This window comes from Haliotis asinina, chromosome 8 (assembly GCF_037392515.1).
Source record: "Haliotis asinina isolate JCU_RB_2024 chromosome 8, JCU_Hal_asi_v2, whole genome shotgun sequence".
Classification (NCBI taxonomy): Eukaryota; Metazoa; Mollusca; class Gastropoda; order Lepetellida; family Haliotidae; genus Haliotis; species Haliotis asinina.
In genome coordinates this window covers 41,921,831-41,949,223 of record NC_090287.1, presented here as the reverse complement: position 1 = coordinate 41,949,223, position 27,393 = coordinate 41,921,831, and the positions used below count along the sequence as shown (strand labels likewise).

At 39.8% G+C, this 27,393-nt stretch overlaps 2 protein-coding genes across 2 annotated transcripts in view; one reads left to right on the top strand and one right to left on the bottom strand.

The window, feature by feature from the left end:
• The window catches only part of LOC137293789 (beta-1,4-glucuronyltransferase 1-like), a 34,115-nt gene extending 30,713 nt beyond the window's left edge, over window positions 1-3,402 (bottom strand). The window contains exon 1 of the mRNA XM_067824526.1: window positions 1,680-3,402. Coding sequence (XP_067680627.1) covers window positions 1,680-2,753 — 1,074 coding nt within the window. The 5' untranslated portion in view covers window positions 2,754-3,402. The remainder of the gene's footprint in view (window positions 1-1,679) is intronic.
• Window positions 3,403-3,429: 27 nt separating this feature from the next.
• LOC137293788 (sushi domain-containing protein 4-like) lies at window positions 3,430-23,275 on the top strand. The gene is made up of 11 exons (XM_067824525.1): window positions 3,430-3,611; window positions 4,514-4,611; window positions 6,188-6,376; window positions 7,233-7,312; window positions 8,095-8,197; window positions 9,382-9,603; window positions 14,618-14,803; window positions 15,121-15,333; window positions 16,101-16,334; window positions 16,576-17,232; window positions 17,809-23,275. Exons 2-11 carry the CDS (start codon window positions 4,539-4,541, stop codon window positions 17,886-17,888), a joined length of 2,037 nt encoding a protein of 678 aa, XP_067680626.1. The 5' UTR covers window positions 3,430-3,611; window positions 4,514-4,538; the 3' UTR covers window positions 17,889-23,275.
• The last annotated feature ends 4,118 nt before the right edge of the window (window positions 23,276-27,393 follow it).

Here is a 27,393-nt window from a genome sequence, read left to right as displayed (position 1 = left end):
AGTGATCAACAGCCTGAGCATCGATCTGCGCAATGGGAACAGATGACATGTGTCAGCCAAGTCCATGAGCCTGACCACCCGATCCCGGGTGTAGGAACGACAAAGCACATTTTCATCTGCGACTGGCTACGAATCGCACGAGTCATACCTAATATATCACTCTCTTTTTTTTCAAGTACGTTTACTACATTTGATAATAAAAAACAAAAGTCGGTAAGGGTTTCGGAAATCTTACTTCGATATTCACTTATACATAACACTTTGACATAAATGTACTTGAATGAGAGAGATATTGCTGTCAATTTTCAAATGCCTGTATATCATGCAATGCGTATTGGAAACACATGTATTTCATATGGGACGATTCCATGATATACATAAACTGAAAGGGTGGACCTGGAAAAAAAAACATGCTAAAAGGAGGATACTTTGTTACTCGTGGATGCGCCGGAAATGATGTTTTGCCTCAATAGGCTGAGCATGTCATATTTCACAAAGTAAGCTGAAGAATATGTGTGTATTTCATACAATATCGGCTACTTTCTTCAATAGCACATGTCCAAGCCGTATTTTAGACGTTTTGTCGTTGCCTTGTCTACGGATACTCTAAGAACGACCCATGCACAGGATAGATATGTGCACAAATATATACTTGTATATTTCTCTGTTTTGGACTATTGCAAATCTGTGTCTCTGTATCGTGCCCGTTGGGATAAGTGTTAGATTTTTTCTTCAACACACCATGCATTTCATAAGAGGCGACTAACGGTATGGAGTGGTCAGGCTTGCTGACTTGGTTGACACATGTCATCGCATCGCAGTTGAGTTCATGCTGTCGAACTCACGGTTTTCTAGAGACTGCCGCGAGTAAGCTGGAATATTGCTGCGTGCGGTGTCAAAAAACCAAACCAAACAAATATTTGTGTTGTCGGGCTGAGCATGTTTTGCAAGACACTCATAAAGGATGTCATTGCTGTCAGTATCCCGAGACATGGTCTGAAAACCTGCATCCATGAGTGCAAGCAGTCGTCCCCGATGTCAGATTACAATGACACAATGATCGCGCATCCTAAGCATATGGAGTGAGTATGGTTTTACGTCGCTTTCACTTTCGCGATATCCTGGTGTGTGTTTTTTGTTGTGTTTAACCTCTAGGCTACCCCATTGCCGTGTGGTTCAATTGTAAAGACGTTCCATAGTAATTTCTTTCCACAAGCATGGAATACTTGTTGGAGGGATTAAAGGACTGTCACAGGTGACAGCAAATCCCGTTGTGGTCTCTGCCTGACCTTTCGTGCATATGGTCTGTATTGATTAGCTCCAGCACAAATTAATCTTCAAGAATGATGTGCCCCTCGCGGACATTTAACTGCATTACAATATACATTCGAGGCGGAAAGAGTATTAATTATCCACAACATACACAAAAAATGTCCGTCACACATGGCACCTTCGCGTGGGGCGGCTCAATAAGTAATATGATTAGAACAGCTGGTTCCATCAGCTACTGAACAAAAGATGCATTGTGTGATAGGCATATGTCTTGTTTCCATAAGCCCGTGTGCACGGATAACGTCTGGGGCGGGTGTAAAGTTGTGAATAACCAGCTGGTATTTTATGAAATCTCATAAATGTAAGTCATAGTTCAAGCGACAAAAGTTATAAGTGTATATACGCACCTGACTAATCCGGTTGAAGCCATACTGTTTGAAGCGCTCGTCGTAAAGCGGCATGCCTTTAGCTGCGATGTAGAAAGGTTCCCAAGAGTATTTCCAGTTTACATGATAAGCCACCTGCAGTTGTTTTGATGGTGTCAAAGACAACCATTTGGGATAGTTCGTGAAAGCCTGACACGGGCTGCAAGGGTCAATGTAGAAGGGTCTCACCTCGGCTCGTTCCAGTGCACCTACTAACTCAGGCTTAGTGTCAGGAACTTTGACACCCTCCTCCACTTCAAATACTGGCACTACAAAAGCTGTTCCCTTAGTTTCATTCGCCCGCGCTTTTAGAACTGTGCGCCATAAATAGAGGAAGTCCCCATGAAGATTTTCCGATGGAATCATATCAATGTCGACCATTAACACCATGGAAGTTTCAGAGTTTTTTATTGCCAGGTTCCTGAGTAGATTCTGTGGGTATTCTATGCCCTCTATTGCATAGTTTGAGGCCGTCTCTCCAGATACTGGCATGCCTTTCTCACACGAATTCACCGATTTCCAGCCCCCACCTAAAGACCGAGGGGCACGTTCCAGTGGATACACCAAGTGAAAAGACGTTTTTTGACGAATTTTTTCTCCGCATGAATAAAGTTTCACAATGTGGTTAAGTGCAGTTTCAATGTCATTGTCAAAGGTGAACACGGTCACAGAAATCGGACCATCCCACACTTGTGAAAGATGAGACAAATGATATAAATGATTTGATGAACACTGTGTGGCAATGGCCAAATCGTCTACATTCTGGCCTGAACCGTGACCCTCTGGCGTGAGGAGGTTCGCTATGAGGTGATACGTACCACTGTAATCCAATCTGTGAGAGTTACGAACCTTTTCTTCCATGTCGTCGGCAATTTCTGGTAGAGTCTTTAAGTTTAACTGCCGATCAACAGGTCCTTTATGTCGGTTCAAAGCCTCTTTTGCCTCCAGTCGTGTCAATAACGACATGTGAAACACTTGCAGCACTATCACGAGGAATACAAGGAATATAATAAATTTTCCTAACCGAGACCTTTGGAACATCGCAAACATAGCCATTGTCTTAGGTTCCTGGTCTTCAGTGTAATTGTCCTGTTCTGCTCGGGTGGCATTTGCATCAATCACTTACCATAAGGTTGTAGTCTTATACACATAAGAGGTCTGAGGTCCTGTGAAACACTTGCGCCGACAGAAACTCATGAAACAACATAAAGAACTGACTAGCGATTCCTTCGGAAAATATAAATCGCCATCAACTGTTTCGTATAGATCTATCGTCTGCTAGCGAAGCAAAGGGACAGGTGACACTAGTACTCTGTCTGCCCTGTAAGATACCGACCAAGTAAGCTCCATTGAGTATCATCACTCGGGGTAATCCAAATAACTACATGCTTTCCCAACAACACAGATTTTTGCAAGATACCAGAGTAAGTTGTGGAAACGATCACCAACAATCTCCTCGAACGCGATAGTGGCAGAGCTCCGAATCCCACTCCCGTCTCGCTTCGACTAACGCATCATTCCCGTCAGTGTACGGAATCGTCTACTACTGCCCAATCACAATTCATCTACAGATACACAACACACGTGGAAATTGTCCTTGATGCACCGCACTCGGACACACCGCGTTCTAACGATGATTGTTTTGCTTCTGTGTGATATGTCCGGATCCAGCATTGAAATTTATTTTGATCCAAGCCCAATATCCGGACATGCGTACAAGAGGTTTCATGACGTCACGTGAAGTAACATGGCTGCCGAACAGAGGTTTTGTTGACATTGCATGAAGTGATTGACATTTGTAGTTATATTCTGCTGATTAACCACTTTGCTCAACTTGCCACTGTTCCGACATAGGACGGGTCGAGAATAATCAAGTGGCAGTGGTAACATGCATTTTGTGGCGTCTTCGAGAAGGTAATATGTGTGTTTATGATGGTCGTGTCATCTTGACTGTCTCAGTGTCTGTTGTCTAGCCTATATTTGAGGATTCCTAAATTAAGACATTTACGATGTCGTAACTGGTATATTTCTTACATTCACCTGGTTTCTATACTGACCTTTTTGTTAATTTGCACGTGATGAAAATAACAGGTCTTCTATCACGTTGGTCTTGTCATATTACACTAAAGGTAGTTTCAGTTGCTTGCATGTAAATGTTCAGATTTACAATGTCATCAACGTATGTGTGTTTGTACTTCTGTTTTTGGATAGTTGGAAATAATACACTTAAGACAAAAATATCTGCGATGTGTTGTTACTAATTTGTAGTGTTACTGTCTTAGGATCTGGCAACTAGGACGAACTGGATGTTTTAGTGTGCTCATGTTTTGTAGGAATATTCTTCATTACAGGTAACCTGTCAAAACCACTTTTGGGAACACTGTGGAGCATTAACATCTCTGTTTTTGTTGAATGTAGAATAATCTTTAATGGTTGTGATTATGGTGTGTAAACATGGTAACCTCTGCCTATTTATCAGATCATGTTTTACCCTCAGACTGCTAGGTAACGTATTGAGGTTAGGTGAGCGACTAAACATGCCAAATCACCATCCATCATCTGGTGTTATTGGAGTTATTTTTGGATCTGCTTACTACACCCTTTCTTTCAAAGCTGAACTTGCTTATTCAATGTCTATTTTTTTGTGGTACACATACATAATTAGTGGAAGAAGGGGTTCATGGACATTGCTCTATTCCCTTCATTTATTGTAAGAAAAAGCCTGGGTTTCTACGTGTACTTCAAATGAATGTAGTCATCACGACTGACTGTTTCTTGCATGTTGCTCTTTACGTGAATTATTTCTTCCTTTTCAGTTGATGATTTGTACAACCTGTAAATATGTGGGCAGTATATTTCCTTCTTGGTGTTCTACTATTTAGGATTCCAGAGTGTCATTCCAAGTTTAAATCAGGTTGGTAATACTGTCTTCATTGTACATATGTTTTTTTAATGAACTAGACTTGCCCTGTTTCACTTGGTCTATACTCTTCTAAATGCTACTTGCTGATCAGTTTGCTAATCAAGTAACATAGAGACTCTCCCTTCATCATCACCACCTCTGAAAGGAATATATATTTTCTCAGATTTGGTTACTGTGGTGAGGATAATGTGCAAATCCAGTCCTAAGATAATAAAACTATGGAAGGATCATTACTGCTAGACACATATTAGATGATCCTGCGTACTAAACGCATTTGTGACAAAAGAGGCGGTACAACAAATTGGGCGAGTACACTTGGCTGCTACAGGTAGCTTGACGATTGTGCACGTGCTATACATGCTAACCGTGACATGAAATCAACACCGCATATTCCTTCGAATTATAAGACTGCAATTTCAGGCATAAGATACTGATATTCCACGCTAACCTTTAGTTAAGACGAGGACAATTAGATGATTGGGGCATTGACAAGCATTTTAGATATTCAACAATTTTGTTAAACTCGGGAAAATGTCATTTGCTTCGTGAAATGGATCGGTGGTCCTAAACATATTTGCTCAGTATATTGTGGTGATTCAATTCGTTGGGATTTTACCTGTTCCCAAATCAAGTGTCCTATAATAATTCATGCGTGAAACGCATGGGGAAAATGAACTTCTTGATATTTACCAGACCACCTGTCTCCCTCTAGTTTCAAATGGATCGTTCTGTGGGGTGTTCCCAAGTATGCAAATTGGGGTCATTTGTCAGGTTGTGGATCATCTTATATGTGTTTACCAGTACTATTATATCCCATGAGAACAATTTCTTAAGAATTGTTTGAGTGGCATTCTTCTTTATTTACATGTGATCAACTTATTTATATACGGATGATCAACTTATTATTTTAACCTTGTTGAAATAAAGACGGTTATCATCCGTAAAGTTGTGTCATCTCTATACTAGCAACTTCTAGAATGCCACTGTTAAAATATATACCAGCAACTTATAGATTGCTGCTCATACAAATCAGTGTTAAAATAAAGAAGTTGATCATCTGTAAAGTTGTGTCATCTATACACCAGCAGCTTCTGGAATGCCAGTCAAACAAATCTTAAGAAAGTGTTCTCATGGGATATAAACATATTTTAACACTTAGAATATGGAAGTTGATCGTCCATAAAGTTGTATCATCTCTAATTTCTTAATCGCCTTAGATATATTTGGAAGAGAGACTTGGTCAAATCTAACAGACTAACAGGGGTGATCTGATGTTTGATGTCTGTTTAGTGTTACATAGTTTTAGAGTGAAAGATGCCATGCAACAGTACTTCCTTATTTAAGCCCTTAAATACTCTTGATAACAAAGGATCATATGTGCTATTTTTTATGTAACAATCAGAGTCACAGTTGCACAGTCAAGTGATGTTAATAAAAGAAGCAGCACTGCAGATAATTTGTCTCAGGATCAGTATGCATTTGTTACACATTTACACGTTTCAGGTTATAACCTAATGTAATGGTAAGATAGGCAGTGGTTGATATTATGACTTATACCATGCTTCAGTAGTACAGTGTCCTGAGTTGGTGTCCTTCCTGAATGGCGAGGTCAAGCAGGACATGTACAATGGACAAAGGAAGTTCAAGTGCAACCCAGGCTACAAGATGGTAGGCGAGGCCAAGCAGGTGTGTGGGGAAACAGGGCAGTGGCAGCCTCCTTCAGGGCCTGTTTGTGTGCAGGCTGCCGTACAGTCAGGTAAATGTTTGGCTACACTCAACCTCAGGATACTTTTATAAACCAGTCACATCAAACTAAATACTTGCACTACATTTGCTTACAAATAAATGGGCAGACACCCGCTTTTTCACAGTTTATTGTCATTGAGAGTTTCAGTGGTCATTTAATAAACTTTCCAGACAATAAAGCGGGATGCGCACTCTTTCATCCCCGTTGGATCTGCCTATGATACAGATGTAGACAGTTAATTGAATGGAACACATTATGTTTCGTTATCATGTTTTCATCTCAGACATGTGCAACATATTTGTGCATGAGCATTTCAGTAAATTATGTGGAAAGTGTGAGTGTCAAAGTCTGCACTCGTGATTTCTTTAAAACAAATGTGACCTACTCATATCTGCCAGCCTTGAAAAGGATTACTGTTTTCAGCATGTTTAGGACTTGTATATTTTACATACAAATTTGAATCTGCCGCTGCTATTCTGTGTGTAACACTACCATCATATCCATACGTCAAATATGATTTGATGAACGGTGTTTGATGCAGTGTCGTGACACTTCTTCCATGAAGGAGGTCAGTTCTGGCCTGTATGTTTATAAAGAAGGGTAGAAATGGGTTAAAAAAACACAAGCACTTATTTGGATCACAATTTTGACGCTTATATTGCAGTCAGAAACCTTTGTGTCATTACAAAATATTTAATTCTGTTTCTGATTGTATTTACTTCACTTTGCTTTGTTGTGTATTAGTAAACAAGATTTGAAATATATTTCTTAGTCATGTATTCATCCATAAGTGAGATCTGTAGCTGAACCTCCCAAATTAACTTGTGCCTTAGAATTATATATAAAAACCTTTGTTACTGTACAGGTCAGTGCGTATTTGGTGGAAAACATTACAACCATGGAGAAGTGTTTAGTCCCAGGATCTGTGTAACCTGCACTTGCAATGTAAGTAGACCGCATAATCTCCAGGGAGCAGCATTTAACAAGGGGAACACTGATCAACAAGGTGGGGACATTGTTCAAAAAGGGAGATAAATGATAAACAAGGGGAACACTGATCAACAAGGGAGCACACAGTTAAACAAGGGAGCACACTGATCAACAAGGGGGAACACTGACCACTATAAGGGAACACTGATCAACCAGGGGAACACTGATCAGTATAGGAGAACACTGATCAACCAAGGGAAGACTGATCAACAAGGGGAACACTGATCAACAAGGGAGCACACAGTTTAACAAGGGAGCACACTGATCAACAAGGGGGAACACTGACCACTATAGGGGAACACTGATCAACCAGGGGAACACTGATCAGTATAGGAGAACACTGATCAACCAAGGGAAGACTGATCAACAAGGGGAACACTGATCAACAAGGGGAACACTGATCAACAAACAGCAGAAAATTGGTATCCAGTGCAATAAGTTCCGTGACCATTAACCTTCTAGTGCTGCAGGTAGCTTGGGCTGTTTAGGGTGACAATAGTCACATTGTGCCTGCACTTTGAAAAACACACAATAGCGCATAAACATGCACTTATTTTTGTTATTTACTAGGCATGGTAGGCTGATTTTGCTTGATGCTATTAGCATGGTTAAGGGTGGGGGGAAATTTTCACATTTGTTTACCTCTGCATGTAGAAGTCATTCAAGTGCTTTTACATTGATGTTTATAGACATAGATATTCTTGGACATAAATGTGTGTGGCATTTTGACCTTTCAGCATGGGCAGCTGATATGTGAGAGACAGGATGTATGCCCACAGCTTACCTGCCCCAAGACTAGCCAGATGCAGGTGCCTGGAACGTGCTGTCCTGTTTGTAAAGGTGAGCTTTACGTAATAGTGTTTCACACGGTCAGTCGATATTTCAACAGTGAAGGTGACCTTAACCAAACCTGTTCTCTCAATGTATGGATGGCCTTGTGGACATCTTGCACAGGTTAGACTTCTACCAGTGTATGAAATAAGACCTGTCCAGCAGGCTAGATTTTTGACAGACAGTCAAATTTTTAAGCTAGCCAGCCCAATGGTGAGGTAAAAAATTCGAACAAACCTGTAGAGGTTGATGATTCTTTGAAGAGAGTCTTCCTTGGGGTACTTATTTTTGTGTCCATTGAAAATTCCTATGACAGTTGTAACTATGAATGAAATATTTACAAAAATATGTACTTGCATTATTGGACTTGTCCACCAAGAACGGTTAACTCTAGGCATTCTCCTCATACCTCACTTTCCATGCTGAATGTGATCAGACAGAATATAGGGAGATGGGGGCCTTTCCCCAAGGAGGACTTTCTTCAAAGAATCATGAACTTCTACAGGTTTATTAAATTCTTTTTCATAGAATCCCCCAATCTAAAAATAGATGAAATTTGCACTTACCCAATCACATGTCCATAATCCATCAGATGGGCAAGGCCACAACTATGCACAGGGATCGGACAGAAGTTATGCATATAAGTACTACATAATTAATTTAGGGAAAAATACCCATTGACCTCCCAATTCGGAAGCGGACAATAGGTAAACACACCAAATAGCTTCATAGCCAAGGATACCAATGGAATGAAGGTATGACAGGTGCACTGAAATTTGCCATTGCGAAAGGAAGTGCAGGGTGAAAAATCATAATCACATCTGAGTATCAGTGTCTGGTCAGGTTAAGTCCATTTTGGGCTGGTAACATTTTGAAGTTATGAGCCCTAATGTTTGGCTGAGTTTAGGGCTTACTTCATACACTAGTACACAGACCATTTATTATCTGCTTTGTTCGATTAAATTGTTTTGTTGAAGTCATTTAAATGATGACACAGATTTTGTTTTGATGTGGAAACTAATGGAACATGCTCTACTTCTTTTGTAGCCACAATAAGGGGACATAACTCCAGTTCTTGTACAGATCATGTAGGGGGATAACTTGACTTAGGCATCATATTTAATGGAGTATTTGATTAAAGTTTTTGGAAACAGTTCTTGTGTATGACATGCCATGTTCTCTATGATTCCCAGAGCATGCACGCATTGGCCGTTGTCAGCCTCCACACTTCCTTAACGCGAAGATTCGCTTTGACTCTTGGACCCCTGTCAACCAGTCCCAGAAGGCGACAGTAGTGTGTGATCCTGGTTATACTACCATCACTGATGGTTATAAGGAGAGTTTCCGCATCACCTGCAGCAACATCGGGCTATGGATCATGGAGGATGGGATAACTCCGCTGCCACAGTGCTTAAGTCAGTTGCTTCAACCTGCTGTAAACTGTAGCAGATTTTGACTTGACCTTCCTCTGGAGGGTGTAATGAGTGAGCGAGTGACTGAGTGAGTGAATTTAGGTTTATGCCGCACTCGGCAATATTACAGGTGTAAATAATAGAGTCAGGACCAGACAATTCAGTTGTCAACATCATGAGCATCAATCTATGTGATTGGGAACCAATAAGTGCCGTCCCGTATCCCGTTAGTCCCCTCTTACAACAAGCATGGGTTACGGAAGACAATTCTAACCAGATCTTAAGGGTTGGAGCATGTAATGGGATTATTTTGATATAAACTTGCTATGTACCCTGACACACCTCCTTTATGACTGGACCTGAAGATCATTATCACTTTTGGTATAGCATGTAGCACCTGCAAAACGGTTACGGAAGTATGGTCGTTACTCTGGAGGTGTGGCTGTTTATGTTCGAAAGGTGTTTGCGAAGGTTCTTCAAAGGATATATCCCAGCTGGGAAAATAGCGTCTTTTTCCACTTTAAGAGTAATTTCATTGTAGGATTCCTTTATGTACATCCAGAAGGATCCCCACTGTATGTTGACCCAGATTCTAATGGCATTGATGAGCTTGATGAGAAAATAGCTGCCATAAGAGCAGATTATGGTGATGATATTCCTATAATACTTCTAGGCGATTTCAATTCGACGACGGGCACAAACGATGATTATTTGTTGGAAGATAATAGTGATTTGAACTTCTTACCATTATCAGATTTGTATCGTGCCGACAACTTCAGGGAGACTAGAGCAACACAAGACACTACAGTAAATATGTATGGTCTGGCTCTTCTAGAAGTATGCAAGGTATGGGGTATACATGTAGTTAATGGTAGGAAAAAAACCGACGAGGCTGGGTCTATTACATGTATTACACACAATGGCTCAAGCCTTGTTGATTTTATATTGGCATCCACCAATTGTTTCTACTTAATTCAGGATATGTTTGTCCACTCGCGGTCAGACTCTGACCACCTTCCTATATCGTGCATTATACAGGTATGCGTCGAGTACTGTAGCGAAAATCCGCAAGTGGTCAGTGATCGTCATGTAGAGTGTGTAAAACTTGTAAAGTTCAGGTGGAATAATGGTGGTTTAGACACCTTCAATGAGTCTGTAGCGTCTAATACAGCACATTCTATATTAGATGAGTTCCTTGATCTAGTCCATTCTGATATCAATGGAAACTTGTTGAGTTTCTACACTGTGTAGGTAGTCACTTTAAATGTCGTGATGATCAGATCCTGAAAGCAAAGAATATGCAACCAAAATGGTTCGATGAAGAATGCGAAGGTTCTAAAATATGGCTTTTACTGGCTTAATATGTTCCGCAAATACAGATCAAAGGAAAATTTAAACAGATACATTGAAGCAAAGAGACTCTTTCGCCTCCTATGCACAAATAAAAGTAGAATGTTTAACAGTGGTATTGCTGATGAGATTCAGAGTGCCGCTGTAAGTGGTGACTGTAAGAAATTCTGGCATAAGATAAAATCTCTACTGAACACTTGTAATGAAAGTAACACAATTACAACAGACAAGTGGGTGACATATTTTAAGAGTCTGTTAAACCCGGCATGTCGGGAAACAAATGTTGAGTTCAATGAGAATGTTGAAGAATTTTTGACACAGCATGATTACTGTGCGGAATGTAACAATACTGACTTTCTATCTGAACCAATTACAGGAACAGAAATAGATAACGCGATCAAAGCGTTACAATCTGGTAAATCCCCAGGTATTGATGGTACACCACCCGCATTCTTTAAACTTGCCCAATGTTTACTTCCCTACCTAGAAATATTGTTTAATGCTGTTCTAGATTGTGGCATTTTCCCTGATAGCTGGAATATTGGCTTGATCATTCCACTCTATAAAAATGGAAGTACTCAGGAACCAAATAACTGTCATGGAATCTCTCAGTTAAATGTAATGGGAAAAATATTCACTTCTATCCTCGAAACCTGAATCCGTATCTGGCTAGATCTGAACGAAATATTACATGAATGTCAAGCTGGATTTAGACCTGACTACTCAACAGTTCATAATATGTTTGTTCTGCAAGCATTATGCCAAAAGTATTTAAGAAAAACGAAACATCGGTTTTACGCAGCTTTCATAGACTTTCGGAAGGCTTTTGATTATGTAGACAGAAACAAGCTTCTATATGCTCTTATCTCCAAAGGTATACATGGGAAAATAATACGAATTTTAGAAAGTATGTATGATAAGGTATCTGCTTTTGTGAAAATAGGTAATGTGCGCTCAGACGTATTTTCGACATCATCGGGACTACGGCAAGGATGCATTCTAAGTCCTATTCTACTCATTTTCTCTATTAATGAATTAGTTGATGAAATGAATACATGTGGCCTATGAGGAATATTCGTGAAAAATGGAATGAGTGGTATACTTTTACTGTTATTCGCAGACGTCAATCTTTTCAATGACACAGTAATAGGTCTACACAGAAAACTGGATACGTTAAATTCATTCTGTATCAAATGGGGTCTAGAGGTTAACTTGGATAAATCCAGCATTATTGTTTTCAGGAATGGTGGTTACCTTCGTAATAACGAAAAATGGTTTTATGACGGTACAAGCATGAATGTTTTACCTTATTATAAATATCTTGGCATTGTCTTTACATCGAAATTGTACTGGTCTAAAGCATGTGAAACAGTAGCTTTACAAGCTAGGAAGGCTTCATTTCCTATTTTTTCTCTATTCAAGACATATCAAAGTATATCTTTGTCTGTGGCATCCACTATATTCGATAGCAAAATTGCACCAATTTTACTTTATGGTGCAGAAATATGGGGTTTTACTTATCGTGCAAACATTAAAAAATGCACAGCTATTATTTCAAAAGATACCTTCGTGTTAGCAAAAATGTATCGTCAAATATTGAACTCGGTGAAACGGGTAGAAGCCACCTTTGTGTGCAGTATTTCACCCGTTGTATAAAATACTGGTGTGGACTCCTGAATATGGAAAGTTATCGCATCCCAAAGGCATGCTATGTACTGCTAAAAAGATACAACGACAGTGGTGGTCACAATTGGGTATCCTATGTACGTTTACTTTTATTTCATTCTGGATTTTCTTTTGTGTGGTTATGGCAAGATTGTGGTGAGGTAACAAGTTTTATAAATGTTTTTAAACAGAGATGTAAAAATATAGATTTCCAGAATTGGTATGCAAAAATCACTTCTTCTTCATTCTTAAATCATTACTCATCATATAAATCTGTACTTGAACCTGGAAAATATATATCAGAGTTTTGTTATGAAAAAGATCTTTTACGTGTTTTATTTAAATTCAGATGCATGAGTCATAAACTTAAAATTCAACACCGTCGCTATAATAGGATAAACTCTGATTCCATTAAATGTGATAAATGTAACTGTAATTTAATACAAGATGAGTATCATTTCTTGCTCGTATGTCCATTTTACTCACAACAACGTTCTATGTACATTCCTGATTTTTATATTATATCCCCAATCAGATCAAAGTTTACTCAGCTGCTTGCAACAAAGAACGTAAAACTACTAAAAAATATTGCAATTTACCTGAAACTATGTCTACTCGTATGAGCTTGTTCACCTGTCCATGTGCTATATTATGCTCATTTAATTGTACTCTTGGTCATGTGGCCATAAATACCAAATAAAGCTCTTCCATATGTGAGCATTATGAACAGATGAAGCTATGAATGATTTCAGTGTTGCTGTGTATTGAAATAATCTTAAAGCAATCCATTGCATATGTTGGAGTGTTTGTCATCAGGTATGGTTATGTCTGACTGGAGCATCAGGCAAAGGGTATTAAAAATCCTTATGCTTGCAGGCATTATTATCTTTGATGCAGTCAGCTGTATGAGTCTGTCTGACAGCTGCCTGTTACATCATCTGCTTTCTGTGTGTCATGTATGTCTGGGTGACTATTGAAGGGGAGACAACTATTGCAATAGCGATAGTCTACAGCAACAGACCATTGTGGCCAACTATTGCAATAGTGATAGTCTACAGCAACATACCATTGTGGCCAACTATTACAATAGCGATAGTCTACAGCAACATACCATTGTGGCCAACTATTGCAATAGTGATAGTCTACAGCAACATACCATTGTGGCCAACTATTGCAATAGCAATAGTCTACAGCAACATGCCATTGTGGCCAACTATTGCAATAGCGATAGTCTACAGCAACATGCCATTGTGGCCAACTATTGCAATAGCGATAGTCTACAGCAACATGCCATTGTGGCCAACTATTGCAATAGCGATAGTCTACAGCAGCATACCATTGTGGCCAACTATTGCAGTAGTTCTTTTTCTCCTTGAATTGTCTCATTTGAAGTCAGTTCCCAAATGAATGTATAGTTCATATGAGATTAAAACAAGTCTAAGTAGTTTCTATCTCTTTTAATAACTGAAAAGAAACTTGAAACACAGATCAAGTAAACAGTCAAAGTTTGTTGAAGAGGTAGTCTGTCGTACAGACCCTGAAGTATATATATCCAAGAAAGACCACGCAAGTCTAGAAAATGTGGCAAGTCTTAGCTTTCAGCTTTCTGTCCTTAGCTTCCTGAAAATGAAGAAAGCTTCAGGGCTCCATTTCATTATATTATTTTTTTTTACTATGAACATTTTTTTTCAGTAAAATATGTTCATTTCAGATACTAGTTGTTAGTCTATTGAAGAGGTAACGGGCAAATATTTCTGGTATTCTGCACTCCACGTTTATTTAATTCTGTAGTCAATTACTAAACTACCAATGTTCACCCATACTCTCAATGCATTGATAGTTTTTTCTTTTTGATTATTTGCTATTGGAGACTCAACAATTCCAATACATCAATAGATCAATGCAACGTCACAGCATTATTGTATTGTGCGTGAATGGCCCTTCATCTGTGTTCCATGTGTTGTATATTATGTGTGAACGGTTTCATGTTTTGGGTTCTCAGTGAAGCGATGTCCCTTGGCCCCAACAGTGCCCCATGCTGTGTATCGGTATCGGTCCTACCCTCCTGTTGTGGGTGAGGGCTCTCAGATCCTCTACATCTGCAACGCAGGCTATGAGTTTGTGGACCCCAGTGCCACCAACCTGACCTGTCATCGGGGTGCATGGATTGGACCTATCCCTCGATGTGGTAAATAGTCATTTCTAGAACAGCCCTCAAATTGTTTTATCTGGTCTGGAAGTTAAGCTCATGTTCATGATTTAGTAAACAGGCCACTTACAATGAATATGGAATGTTTCTGATTGTGGTGCCAGGTAACATTCAATCCATCTCGCTCTCCTGTTGTGTTGAGCAAGGCATACCAGTATCCACCGGGTCCCAGGGGCCCCACATCACTGATCATAAACTTGTTGTCATGTTGTAAATGTTAACAAGACATTCATACATAAAGATGTGTCATGTATTCATGCTTTAAGTCACTGTGCTGATATCTGTTATTGTTTCAGTTAAGATGCAGACTTGTCAATCCCCTCCTGACATAAATGCTGGCTACTTCACAAACTCACTGACCACAAAGAACATCTTTGGCAGCTACTACATTGGGTCAAAGGTGACCTACAAGTGCCATGATGGCTTCCAACTGATGGGTTATGAGGTCCTTGAGTGCCTCAGCTCCAGTACCTGGTCCAGTATCCCTCCTCGGTGTCTCCCAGCAGGAGGTCAGTCATCTAGCCTTACCTCCACCTCCACCTCCACCTCCACCACCAACACACACACACACACACACCAATACACCACTCTGTGTCTCCGCTCCGGTACCTGGTCCAGTATCCCTCCTCAGTGTCTCCCAGCAGGAAGTCAGTCATCTAGCCTTACCTCCATCTCCACCACCAACACACACACACACACACACACACACCAATACACCACTCTGTGTCTCCGCTCTGGTACCTGGTCCAGTATCCCTCCTCAGTGTCTCCCAGCAGGATGTCAGTCATCTAGCCTTACCTCCACCTCCACCTCCACCTCCACCACCAACACACACACACACCAATACACCACTCTGTGTCTCCGTTCCGGTACCTGGTCCAGTATCCCTCATTGGTGTCTCCCAGCAGGATGTCAGTCATCTAGCCTTACCTCCACCTCCACCTCCACCACCAACACACACACACACACACCAATACACCACTCTGTGTTTCCTGATCCAGCACCTGGTCCAGTATCCCTACTTGATGCCCAGTGTCCTACAACACCGTGACAGAGGTCAGTCACACTTAGTCTGCTCTCTGTCTTTACCCCGCCACACACAAGCCCCCCATCTCAGTGTTCTTCCTTCTCTCCCCCCGGTACACCGACATAGGCCAGTCACTCTTTCTTAGTTCGCCCTCTGTCTTTCATAATCAAAATAACGTTTTCCACTCATTTGATTATCATTGTTTGTCATAATATACAAATTGTCATCATGTGTTTCATTTTCTCGCAGAGACTAGTTTCTACTGTCAAAATATCCGGAATATAAATTATGGTCACTGCAAGTGTCATCAGGAGACCAGCTCTGACCTTCAGCTGTGCCAGCCATTCTACCGTGGGGTGGAAGTGGAGTGTGGATGTAACACGGGCTACCACTTGGAGGGCGTGGCGCTCCTCACCTGTGTCCAGAGCACCTCCAACCCACTGATTGGCAGCTGGGACCATGAGATGCCCTACTGTGTTCCAGGTACACAGGCTGTCACTTTTAGCTTACTTGCTTAGATTGTTGTTACATTGGCACACAAACCATTGCAATTTAGTCGGTAGCAGATGCCTTATTTTCAAGGATACAATGTAATGAATATAAGTATGCAGTGTTTAATGTTCTGGAATTGTGTTAAGACACTTTATCTAACCTTTTTTCTTTTTTCATTGATCATGTTATCTGATATGATCAGGCAATGATTGTGATACTGTTTTTGACACAGTTGAACCTGGTGATGTGGGGACAGTGGACACATATTCAACAGGAGACATCACTGACATGCGGAGTCACGTAAGCACCCTGGTCATTGTGATAGCCACTGCCTGCAGTGTCTTGGGAGTTTTGCTATTGATCATGGTCATTGTTGTGTTTCGACGCCGCAAGCCACGCCCTCACTTGTTCCATCCTGGCACTACCCCACTCCCGTACTCCCGTGTACACAGCGACTCCATAGATGAGCATGACAGGTTGGCACTAATGGCATATGCTGATGCGACCCGAGTCCACCTCCCAACGTACGATGAGGCGACGTCAGGGCACTGCAGGCCAAGCGTTAATCACCCGCCACCACAGCTGCCACAAACAAACCCCACCACTGAATTCAGACCACTTCCTAGCATTCCACCGACCCTGCGCACCAACACTGCTGTTGCCGGGGACAACACCAACCGACATTCAACAGTGACAACAAGCACCATCAACAGAGATGGAACATCGGAGATATTTGGATCTCTAGATACAGTCAACGTCAGCATGAGTGATGCCTCAACCTCTGTCACCGTTGACACGTATGACAGTGGTACCTCCATGAGATCTATAGCATCGCAAGAGGCGACTGCTGGCAGCTTCACTGCATCAGATGATAACCTGGCAAATGAGGGTAGGTTACATACAGATGTCAGCTATACAGAAGACATGCTCCTTCAGTCAGTGAATCATGTCTGCATTGTATGATGATATATAACCTCAACCAGCTTAGTTTTATTATTTGTCTGATTTAGAAGGACAAGAATTTGCCCTGATCATTATATTCATGGCATGAATCTGTAAATTCCATGATGTTCTTTTCAATAACTGCCCTCAATTATAACTGATTTTTTTAGTTTTGTTTAAGTTTCTTAATGGAGGGTAGGGTTTGCTTCCAGGCTTTCTTCATGACAAAACTTAGCATCTACATTGTTCAACAACTTGACAACTTGATTTGGTGCTTTTTGCTTCTTTAGATCTATTTACTAATGTTATTTTTGTTTACAACCACATTATGATGTGTATAGTTACAGCTTGAACGTATTATCAAGAGTAGGTAGGGGAAGGCAGACATGTTTTGATGAGTGAAAACACATTCCAGTAAACCACATCATCACATTGTGTTGTATTGCACACACTGAAACAATGAATTGGCCACTGTGATTGACTGAGTATAGGTATACACTGTGCATGTGTGATTGTGTTCCAGATGTACCGCTGCTGGAGAATGCTGGGGAGAACAACACTGACACATCCAGTGACATCCTGCAGGAGCAGAAGGAAGAGTAGTTGCCAGGGCAACCTGTAGTGTGTCTGAGATGTACATAGCCTCACTCTGAGTGACAGCTGGGCGAGTGTGTGTAACAGCAGACAGATGCTGTTGTGTGTGAAATGTACAAGACTGTGAGACACTTGACACAGCTCATTGTGAAATATACAACATACAAATAAACAACAGACTTGTGTATGGTAGGTTAAACGGGTGATAACAGAACTACTTTGTTTACCATTTGTTTACCACAGTGAAGAAGCACATGTGGTTTGATTCTGTATTTACACTTCGCCAAGGTGTCTGTTGCATTTGACATATTCCTTAGGCCATCAGCTTGTGTTATTACGTGCTGCGATGTATTGACTCAGGACTAGGAGGGAGGTGGTTATGCCACAGCTTCATGATACACCATAAGGTGAAGGTTACAGGAACAGTTATATTGCTTGTGTTACACTGAAGTTATACATGAAAGTAGGAGGTCATTCATAGAACTGACTTTATATCCTTCAGCTAATATAAGTAGTTCTTTTCTGAAATGCATGTCATCAGGATTTGTAGGTTTACAAACGGTAATTTGTTATACAAGGTAAGCATAATGTTCAGGTAGATCATGGTGTGTTTCCCAGAGGATGAGTGATCTCAAAAATAAGATGACCTCCTGCATTCAGCATACTTCGGCTATCTCTCTGCATGGTAGTTAGAAGAACAAAAGATTTATCTTGGATATGCAGTGAGGTAGCGCAAACATTTATAAGATTACTATCAGTGTTTGTAATGGGAGAAAGGTAACTAACTGTAACCAAACAGCACCTCCTGATAACATGTCTGGGCATTGGGGCATCAGTACACTGTCCACTAATTTTCACTTACTGTTTTCCGCCACGAAAATATGTGTTTATTGATTTTGTTCATGATGATATCCATCATCTGTTAGTGAATCAACCAATATGTGAAAAAGCACAAATTCATCAGTCACACCAATCCTATAAATATAAATAATAAAATATATATATATAATATATATATATTTATAAATCTTATAAATATGTGATGGGCATTTTTGCAACTGACGTATTGTGTTACCTTGACAGTGTATGTGTATGTATGCAAGATTAATCATGCTATCAGAATCAAATCGTTAAGTGAGAAAACAGTTGAGTATCCACATAGATCTGTCTGTGCAAATAGTACATCATCTACAATGATGACTTGGGAAGTGAGTAGCCTAGTGGTTAGAGTGTTCGCTCATCACACTGAAGATTGGGCCCCACTCCCCACATGGGTACAATGTGTGAAGCCCATTCCTGCCATCCCCAGCCTAGATACTGCTGGAATATTGGTAAAAGCAGTGTAACCTAAACTCACTCACTCACTCACTACAATGATGAATGGAGGGCAAGGCAACTATGCCAACTATGGCTGTATTGCTGGACCATGTGGACTGCAGAATATCATATCCATGGACCGACCAATTAATATGGGTTACCATTATGGCTTTTAGATTCCATTTTCCCAGCCTGCAGAGTCAGGTAGAATCCATGAAGAAGTCATTTGAGGCACACTAAGTAAACTTTTCCTTTTGTCCCCATACCTCTTTAAGTGATGATCTGACAAACCAGATCACCTCATGTAACTTGCCAGTTGGACAAGGTTTGACCTGTCCATGGCTGATAGTTAAATCATTTGGCTTCCTTCTATTTACACCTCAGTTCAGGTAATTGATCTTCATCTAACAATACAAACTCTTGACAACAGAAAACTCTAAATTTTCATACAGCCCACTGTTCGCAGTGAACATGGTATAGATGTGATCAGACTCAACATGGTGTATAAAACATCCATTGTGATGTATAACAATGCAGCTTCTCTCCTGTATGGGAACTGCTTGACAAGGTCATCCTATTTTGCCAAGATACAGAAAGCAGATATACTGCTCGCAATCTCTGCTCACTGATTCATACTGAGAATTTAGAAACATTGAATGGTTGATTCCACTGGATGCTGCCATCAGAGATGTGTTGTATGGTGGTAATATCCATGTGCCAGGGCCGACTTCCTCCTGTCTTTGAGAGAGGGGACCGTCTGGGAGGTTGTGGCACCAGTCACGCAAGGATAAAATACCAGTTGACACTGGGTTCAGCACGCCTTACCCAGCTGTTGGAGCAGTTGTATAATCAGTCTGAGATCTGTAGAGATGCTGATGATGATGGTGATGATGATGATACACCTTATTTATCTTTGTGGGATCTTTTCTCTATGATATTCTGTTATTCACTGAAACAGGTGGCATATTGCAATAAGTTTGGCCTTAAGGAAACAATGATTGGTGAGAATGTCTCCCTATTACTGAATACCATACATCTGTTGACATCAGCAGCTTGCTGGCATGTTCACTGCAGAATACTGGTAATCAGAAACCTTCTGAAGCACAATTTTGTTACATTCCTGTTTTTGTTTGTGTCAATTCTTAGGTTATTCGGCCAGTGCTTGTTATTTTGATAAGATACTGACTTACTTCCCTCAGTTATCTTGGTGTCTGGGACTAGCTGGGAATAGGAGGTAGGGTAGGGACAGGTACCTTGGGCTGGATGTGTTCCTGGAGACCCACAGGACTACGCAGATAGTTTGTTAGTTATTGGATGTTTAATGACAGTAACAATGTTACACCACAGCTCGCATTCTTCCTGACCATGCTCCTCTTCCTTCTGACTTTCAAAGCTTGAGCAGTGTTCAGTCAACTTCAGTGTATGTATGAACAGATAATTTTATGGGCATAAATGGTTCCCCATGGCTATTATAAAATAAAGATCTGATGGTATGGTAGGGTTGAGAGTCTTATCTTCATACAATGGGTCCGACAGACGATTCTTATCTCGGTACTTAGTGTTGTATTATTCTTTCATATTTTTTCAGGTGAATCATAACCCTGAATCATTTGTTTTAAAGTTTCACATATCAAAAATGTGATGTAGAAGTTCAGAAACACAGCATGTGGATATTTACATGATGTTCATTACAGACAAACATGAGTGGTGGAACTATTTTTTGAATTAATACTTTCAAGAATCCTGGTGAATGACAAGAACCAGAAGTGTGGTTTGGATAAGATACTTAGTTATGAATTTATTAAAATGTATATCCTCCTTTCTTTATTCCTTTGGATGTGTAGATTAATTGATACAGATTTTTAGGAATATTTGTCACACAAAGAATGAATACTCTGACGATGAACCAACAGACATCTGTGAACCCTTGAAATGATTCTGGATTCTAGAGCTTCCGAATTCAAATTGGAGTAGATGTTTGTTTTCTCTGTATCTTAGTTGTGAAGTATTTGAATTGTAAGTCATTTCACTTATCTTGAGTGCTAAGTAAACTATATTCAATTGTTTACTTAAAGCAAATGTTTACTTGATATTTTTCATATGCACTAGCATATAGTCAATAACATTTAGTTCTTTGAGATAAAATGAGGGACCATTGTAAGGATGCTCTCTGTATAATCGATAATGTTCATTTAAGATGTTTCATCATGACTGATTAGATTATGTGGTATCAGATCTGTTTGAAGTAATATAGGTATTACATGTCGCGATTGTAAAGTCTTGTGAGTGATCTATTTCTTACTCACCTTTGTCTGGTGAGTATTTTTTTTTTTTAACAATATAAAATGTAAATGTTACCCCAGGCAGGTAACTGTCACCCTGTAACCTGTCAGTGACTGTTACCTGTGGTCCTCTGCCTGGGAGGGCCCCTCCCTTGTGAAGTGTTCTGAATTGACCATTTATTGTAGGCAGTATGGCTGGTTCCATGCTGTAAACAGTCATCAGATGGTACATGCAGCAGTAGGCTCGCAATGAGAACAGGTGAAGGAAGTGTTTTCTGCTGTATACAGCCATGTTACTCAACTGATGTTAGTTTTTGTTACAGCTCATGGTACATTGTTTTGTGTATTTTAGGATTTTTACAGGCCAGTATCTCTATTGTTAAAAGTTAACATCGAAATAGATATATCTACTTTAATATTTCACAGATCACCTGGAGTAAAACCAGATGCTTTGAATGTATGGTATGAAGCTGATAGTTTGAACTACACAAGTTATCAATTCCTCTTCGTGTTATCTCTTGAAAAGCATCTTACATTGTGCTTGTCGTCTCAAATTGTATAAATGCAATTAGTTTTGGCATAAGCACTAGTTAACTAAGTTGGCGTGTCATTTTTCAGGGAGATAAATCACCATCTTTGAAATCAAATTAGAAATGAGTATCTACAATATCCCACCAGTCTCCAGTGCTATTGTGTTCTCCACTTGAGTGTACTTGTATTGTATAATGTTGTTAGTTAAGTGTAGTACATGGGTCCACATGTGAGTCTTGTTTGACCATCCATATACTAGTCTTTATGTGGATATATCATGGCCTTTCATGTCTACTTTGTCACTTGATTTGTGTAAATGCTATATTTTGTCTCTAGTACGTTTACAGGAGGAATTTGTGTGTAGTTGTTTCAACTTTTATACTTCATTATTTAATGTACAATATAGTTTAAGAAGAAATTTTGTATTTCTAGAAAATCTGATGTTGAAATAAATGTTAAAGATTTTCTAAAGGGTGCTGAGGATATTGTTAGGTACCAGCCTCTCACATTTGAAAAGGTTTTTGTTGTGCTAAGTCTAGACCTGCTCAGGACACATGTCTTCCACATGGCCACAGTTACACATTGTAATACTGTAGCTTGCTGTATAATTAATCAGGATCATGTATAGCCAATACATTCTGTTGTCCTGTAGTCCGATACACCCTGTACACTACTATCTATGGCTGTACAATTTCACAGTATGTAAACCTCTTTGTTTTAGTTTTAGGTAATATTAATTTTTCGAAATGAAATATGAACTGATTTAATGTGATATATTTACAAATTTCTGCTGTAAGATTAAAATGAGAGAGCTCTCATTCGTTGTAGCAGAATTCCAAATGTGTCATAAATTCTAGAATTTGTTACTGAGTGAAACAAAGGCACCTCTGTGATAGGTTCACGAACGTTTTTGTACAGGTTGCTTTGTCCAGCAAAGGAGTACAGTGAAATGCTACTTTCCTTCATACACTTTTTACTCCACATTTCTCAGCCACTAATTATTATTCTCATATTTCCTCTCTGTGTGTATTTCACCTGTTGTATGTGCAGTCTCTGGTCTACCTGACGGGCGTGTCCCCTCTGACGGGAGAGGTGTCCTGTCTACCCTTTGTTATGCAAATGTTGTCAAGCTTGACTGACGTGCATTTTTACCATTCTAGCCAACCCCCAGCAATACATTCTAATGGTTGTTGAGCATTGTAGTGCACCTTATAGTGTCGATTTCCTCATTTATATATGTAAAATAAATTATGTCATTTTTATAAAGTTATTAGTTGTTCGTGGTAAGTAGTAGTGTACGTTTTCAAAAGATAATGCTTAAAACATGCCAAGTCTTCAAGCCATATGATATATCCCATCTTCTTTACCAGTTTCGGGGCGGTGGGTAGTGGTTAACTCGTCCGCTCGACTCACCGAATACCAGGGTCGATTCCCCTCATGGTCAATGTGTGTGAAGCCCATTTCCGGTGTTCCCCGTCGTGATGTTGCTGGAATATTGCTAAAAGCGGCGTAAAACCATACTCTCACTCACCCACTTTTCCGTTTTTCACCTTCCATGCAAGAAGGGCAACGCTTCGTATGACATACTATGATACATACGTCTATCAGTGTATTAAATACGCTACTCGGCCAAACAGCAGGACCGGTAACTTCAAAATGTTATCAGCCCAAAATGGATTAACCAGACCAAACAATCTAAAGGAAATGACTCAATTTTTAGTTGGCAATGAACATCCTAATGATACGTGTCACTGTTTTATGGGAAACACTTTGAGCTAGCTTGCCATACGATAGGTCAATGTTAAAACAGTAACCGTCAAGTCTAAACGTAACGTTTACTTTTGAAAATAGTTTGTAAGATATGGTTATTTACTCAGATGCGGATATGCTGAATTTACTCGGATGTATGGGACATGTTTTCTGAATTTTTTACCAGACCATCTAGCTGGCAAGCTGTAAAGGTAGACCGTCCGTCAGAAATCATGCCTGTCTTGGGTGGTCAGTCGGGCCTTTCATACACTGCCTCTATCAAACTTATAACACCTCTATAAGCTTCCAATGATATATATTACGTTGATGTTAATGATATGATAGACAGCCTCTAGCAGTTAAAACAAACAAAATGAACCATTCTGCCAAACATCCCAACCAGAAAACAGAAGTATATTCTCTACGACGGTGAACTTCGTTCTTATGTATCTCCAGAGCAGAACGCTAAACAATAAACCATGGTATATGTTCAGGTTGGCACATGACAAACGCGCTGCATTTTGCTCATGCTGGACCAGCTGTTGATGAAAGATTCATGCAAAATAATTTTACTGAAGCCTCGTCACGACAGTAATTGTATGCATAGCACCCGATGAGAGAGCGTCGCAACAATTTCAGTCGAAATAAGAACTCGACTGTACATGTACATATTTTCACTTTATTTTGTCGGTCTTGTTGGGACATGATTTCGGTCTAACTGCCATAAGCGTAACACAACTTCCTATTGTTAGTAAAACCCAAATACCCGCCACTGGTACACATATTATAGATGTAGGTGTGTATGTGTGAGAACAAAACCAGACTCAAAGCATGAGAAGTCACTTGAGTACAAATCACAATTTTCAAAAACCCCGAGTAGCCTAGTTCTTTCTCCACCAGTAGACCTGAGTCACCATACCGTTTTACGTATAATGTACGAAGTATGCAAAGACATATAACCATGCCACTTTGGGTACTTCGTTGAATTGTTTCATAGTCATGCACTTACTATGTGGCTAAAGTAAAGGCAAACTTCATGTGGATAACAACGTATTTCATTTTGAGAGCGCGACGTTTCGATACAGATTCTTCTACCGATGCATTTCATGCTTGAATTCCTGTCATTCCTGCTTGAATACAGAGAAGTTGTTATTCATAAAGTTTGTTCTATATTGTATATGTAACTCCCAGCTTCTAAAATGCCACTCCAAGAAGATGAAATAACGGCAGTATTAAAAGCCACATGCAACGGAATACATAACTTAGCTTATTCTGATACCTTTCAGTATGGACTTACAGCAACAAATCATCAAATATGCAAATTCTTCGAACAAAGTTGAAAAGTAACGCGATGAAAAAGAATCTCTGCGAAATCGAAGTTCAAACGATTCCCGAATATTCACTCCTGCGCTGGGGTGAAAAGTGTTTTCAACAGCTGGTTAAACCGGGAAGGCGACTCGTAAAAACACAGCAATTGATGCGTCTGTTTTATTGACCCCTGTATGCCTGCTTACCTGACTGCTAATGACAACATGCAATACACTACTTCAATCATTGGCCACATGCAGTTTGAACTGAACACCTATCAGGCTATACACCATAAACAAAATGATTTGATTTATGTCTCGTGCACGTGAGTTCTGTCTCTGTCATGTTATGTAATTGCACAGACAGGCAGGTGTGATACGTATACACATTACAGGTTAGTATATCTGTGGGTTGCAAACAAACCGCATCCATTTTTCTCGGATCACTGGATAGGACGGAAAAAGTGCAAACTCAGATTGTCAGTCTCAAGACGAAAGGCAGTTTCCAGCCACGCAGTAGTTCACCATCTCAGTATTTGCTGATTGGATGGAACGTAAATGTGGAGAGCATGTATTTGCAAAACCCAACATCTCTTTATACGTTCTTTGTTCGGTCTCCCGTGTGCTTGGTTTAGAGAGAAGTACTATAGACCCAGTCCAAAATATGCACTTTTGATTCGCGATACTACGCTTATTGATTATTTGTGTTTTTTTCACAACCAGCAATGTATATTATATGTCATCAATAAGTGATATTTGTGTTTTAATTATATTTTTTGGTTGCATGTGACCTTTAAATTTTAACGGACTCGCACTTCTCAACCGCGACCCGTATACCGTATATACACACATACGGTATACCGTCCTTCCACTCATATACACAATGAATGATGAAACTCAGCAATCTGAATTGCTTGTCTCACTGGACGTGTGCAGCCCCATCACTCTGCTATAACGGTACACATCAATATTCAGCTGAAAACAATCCAACTTGAAAGAGGTGAGCACAACATTAGTATGATGATTCGGCTTGTTCGAAAAGATTTGTTCACCTCTGTGGCTAATGATTACTTCATTCTCAAAATCTTTTCCATATGAATTCTATGTGTAAAGATTAACAACAAGTGGCGTTTTGTGTTTGATTCAACACACGCCTAATTAATCAACACATTCCTGTACTTGTCTGGCGGATAATAATCATCTGCAAGGAATCTAGGGCTTACTAGCTTCACAACGATATAATATTAGGACTAACAATATATCTTAGCCACTGAATAACAACAGCAGTAAGAATCGGGTCTATAACCAGTGCTTCATAACAATAGTATTTATAATCATTTAGCAATACCTGGAAACTATCGCCATCCAAAGTAGTCCATCAATAATGTTAATGAAGCAGCTATAGCAATCATAATCATGTAATTAACCAGCTTTGTGAAAATATAGCCACCAGAAACGTGTACTTAATCAGTATTGAAAAGCCATACTGGCTAGCAAAGCGGTGGTTACAAAATTACTCCACGGTTCTTTACCAAACAGAATTAATTTTAAAACTGAAGTAGCTATACACCGATATGCACAACCCGTTCACTGCCGCCGATCGTGTTTTTATATAACGCCTCGGAAGGGAATCGTGGCTGAATAAATAGATGTTTTCTCACAACTGTTTGTCTGTAACTTTGTCATGCCATTCGTGGAATAATGCAAGGGCGGATACCGCTTTTTGAGGAGGAATATAGGTGAGATCAAAATCAGATCATGTAAGACGATATGAAAGCCGTCGATTTATTTACTTGCTGTCAAATACGTGGTAATTACATAGGTGCTGACGAATGGTAATATTTATAACCGTACTCATAACATAATGATAAACATGATGATTATGTGTAGTCAGGGTCAGAACATACTTCTCATGATCATTTGTATTTTGAAACTAGTTGGGAAACTCTTAGTGAACATAGGAGAATTAGAAAATTTTGCTTGTTTTATAAGATTCTTCACAAAATTGGACCATCTTACCTTCAGGAATTATTACCTACATACCTACATATTACCTTTAAACCTCTTCCTTCCATTTAGGGACCGTTCATATTTTCAGGGGGGGGGGGGGGTGTCATTCATTTGTTTTCACGTGTTTTGTTCATAGTCCCAAGTATTGAAGGTTGGTTGAGGGCGCTACCAGATTTATACAGAAAAAATATAGAAATCCTCATTCACACCCCTCCCCCCACCCCCCCGAGATTGAAACTTAAAATAAATGTAGTCCCATATTTCTTTTCGTCTGGTACAAGGAAATTGAACATTATACACACAAAACTAAGGTACTAT

Bases quoted from the DNA above. Each gene is read 5' to 3' on its own strand.
- LOC137293788 (XM_067824525.1), top strand. From the start codon at position 4,539: ATGTGGGCAGTATATTTCCTTCTTGGTGTTCTACTATTTAGGATTCCA. The intron at 7,313-8,094 runs GTAAGTAGACCG...TTGACCTTTCAG, and splicing joins GTGTAACCTGCACTTGCAAT to CATGGGCAGCTGATATGTGA. The intron at 15,334-16,100 runs GTCAGTCATCTA...ATTTTCTCGCAG, and splicing joins TCGGTGTCTCCCAGCAGGAG to AGACTAGTTTCTACTGTCAA.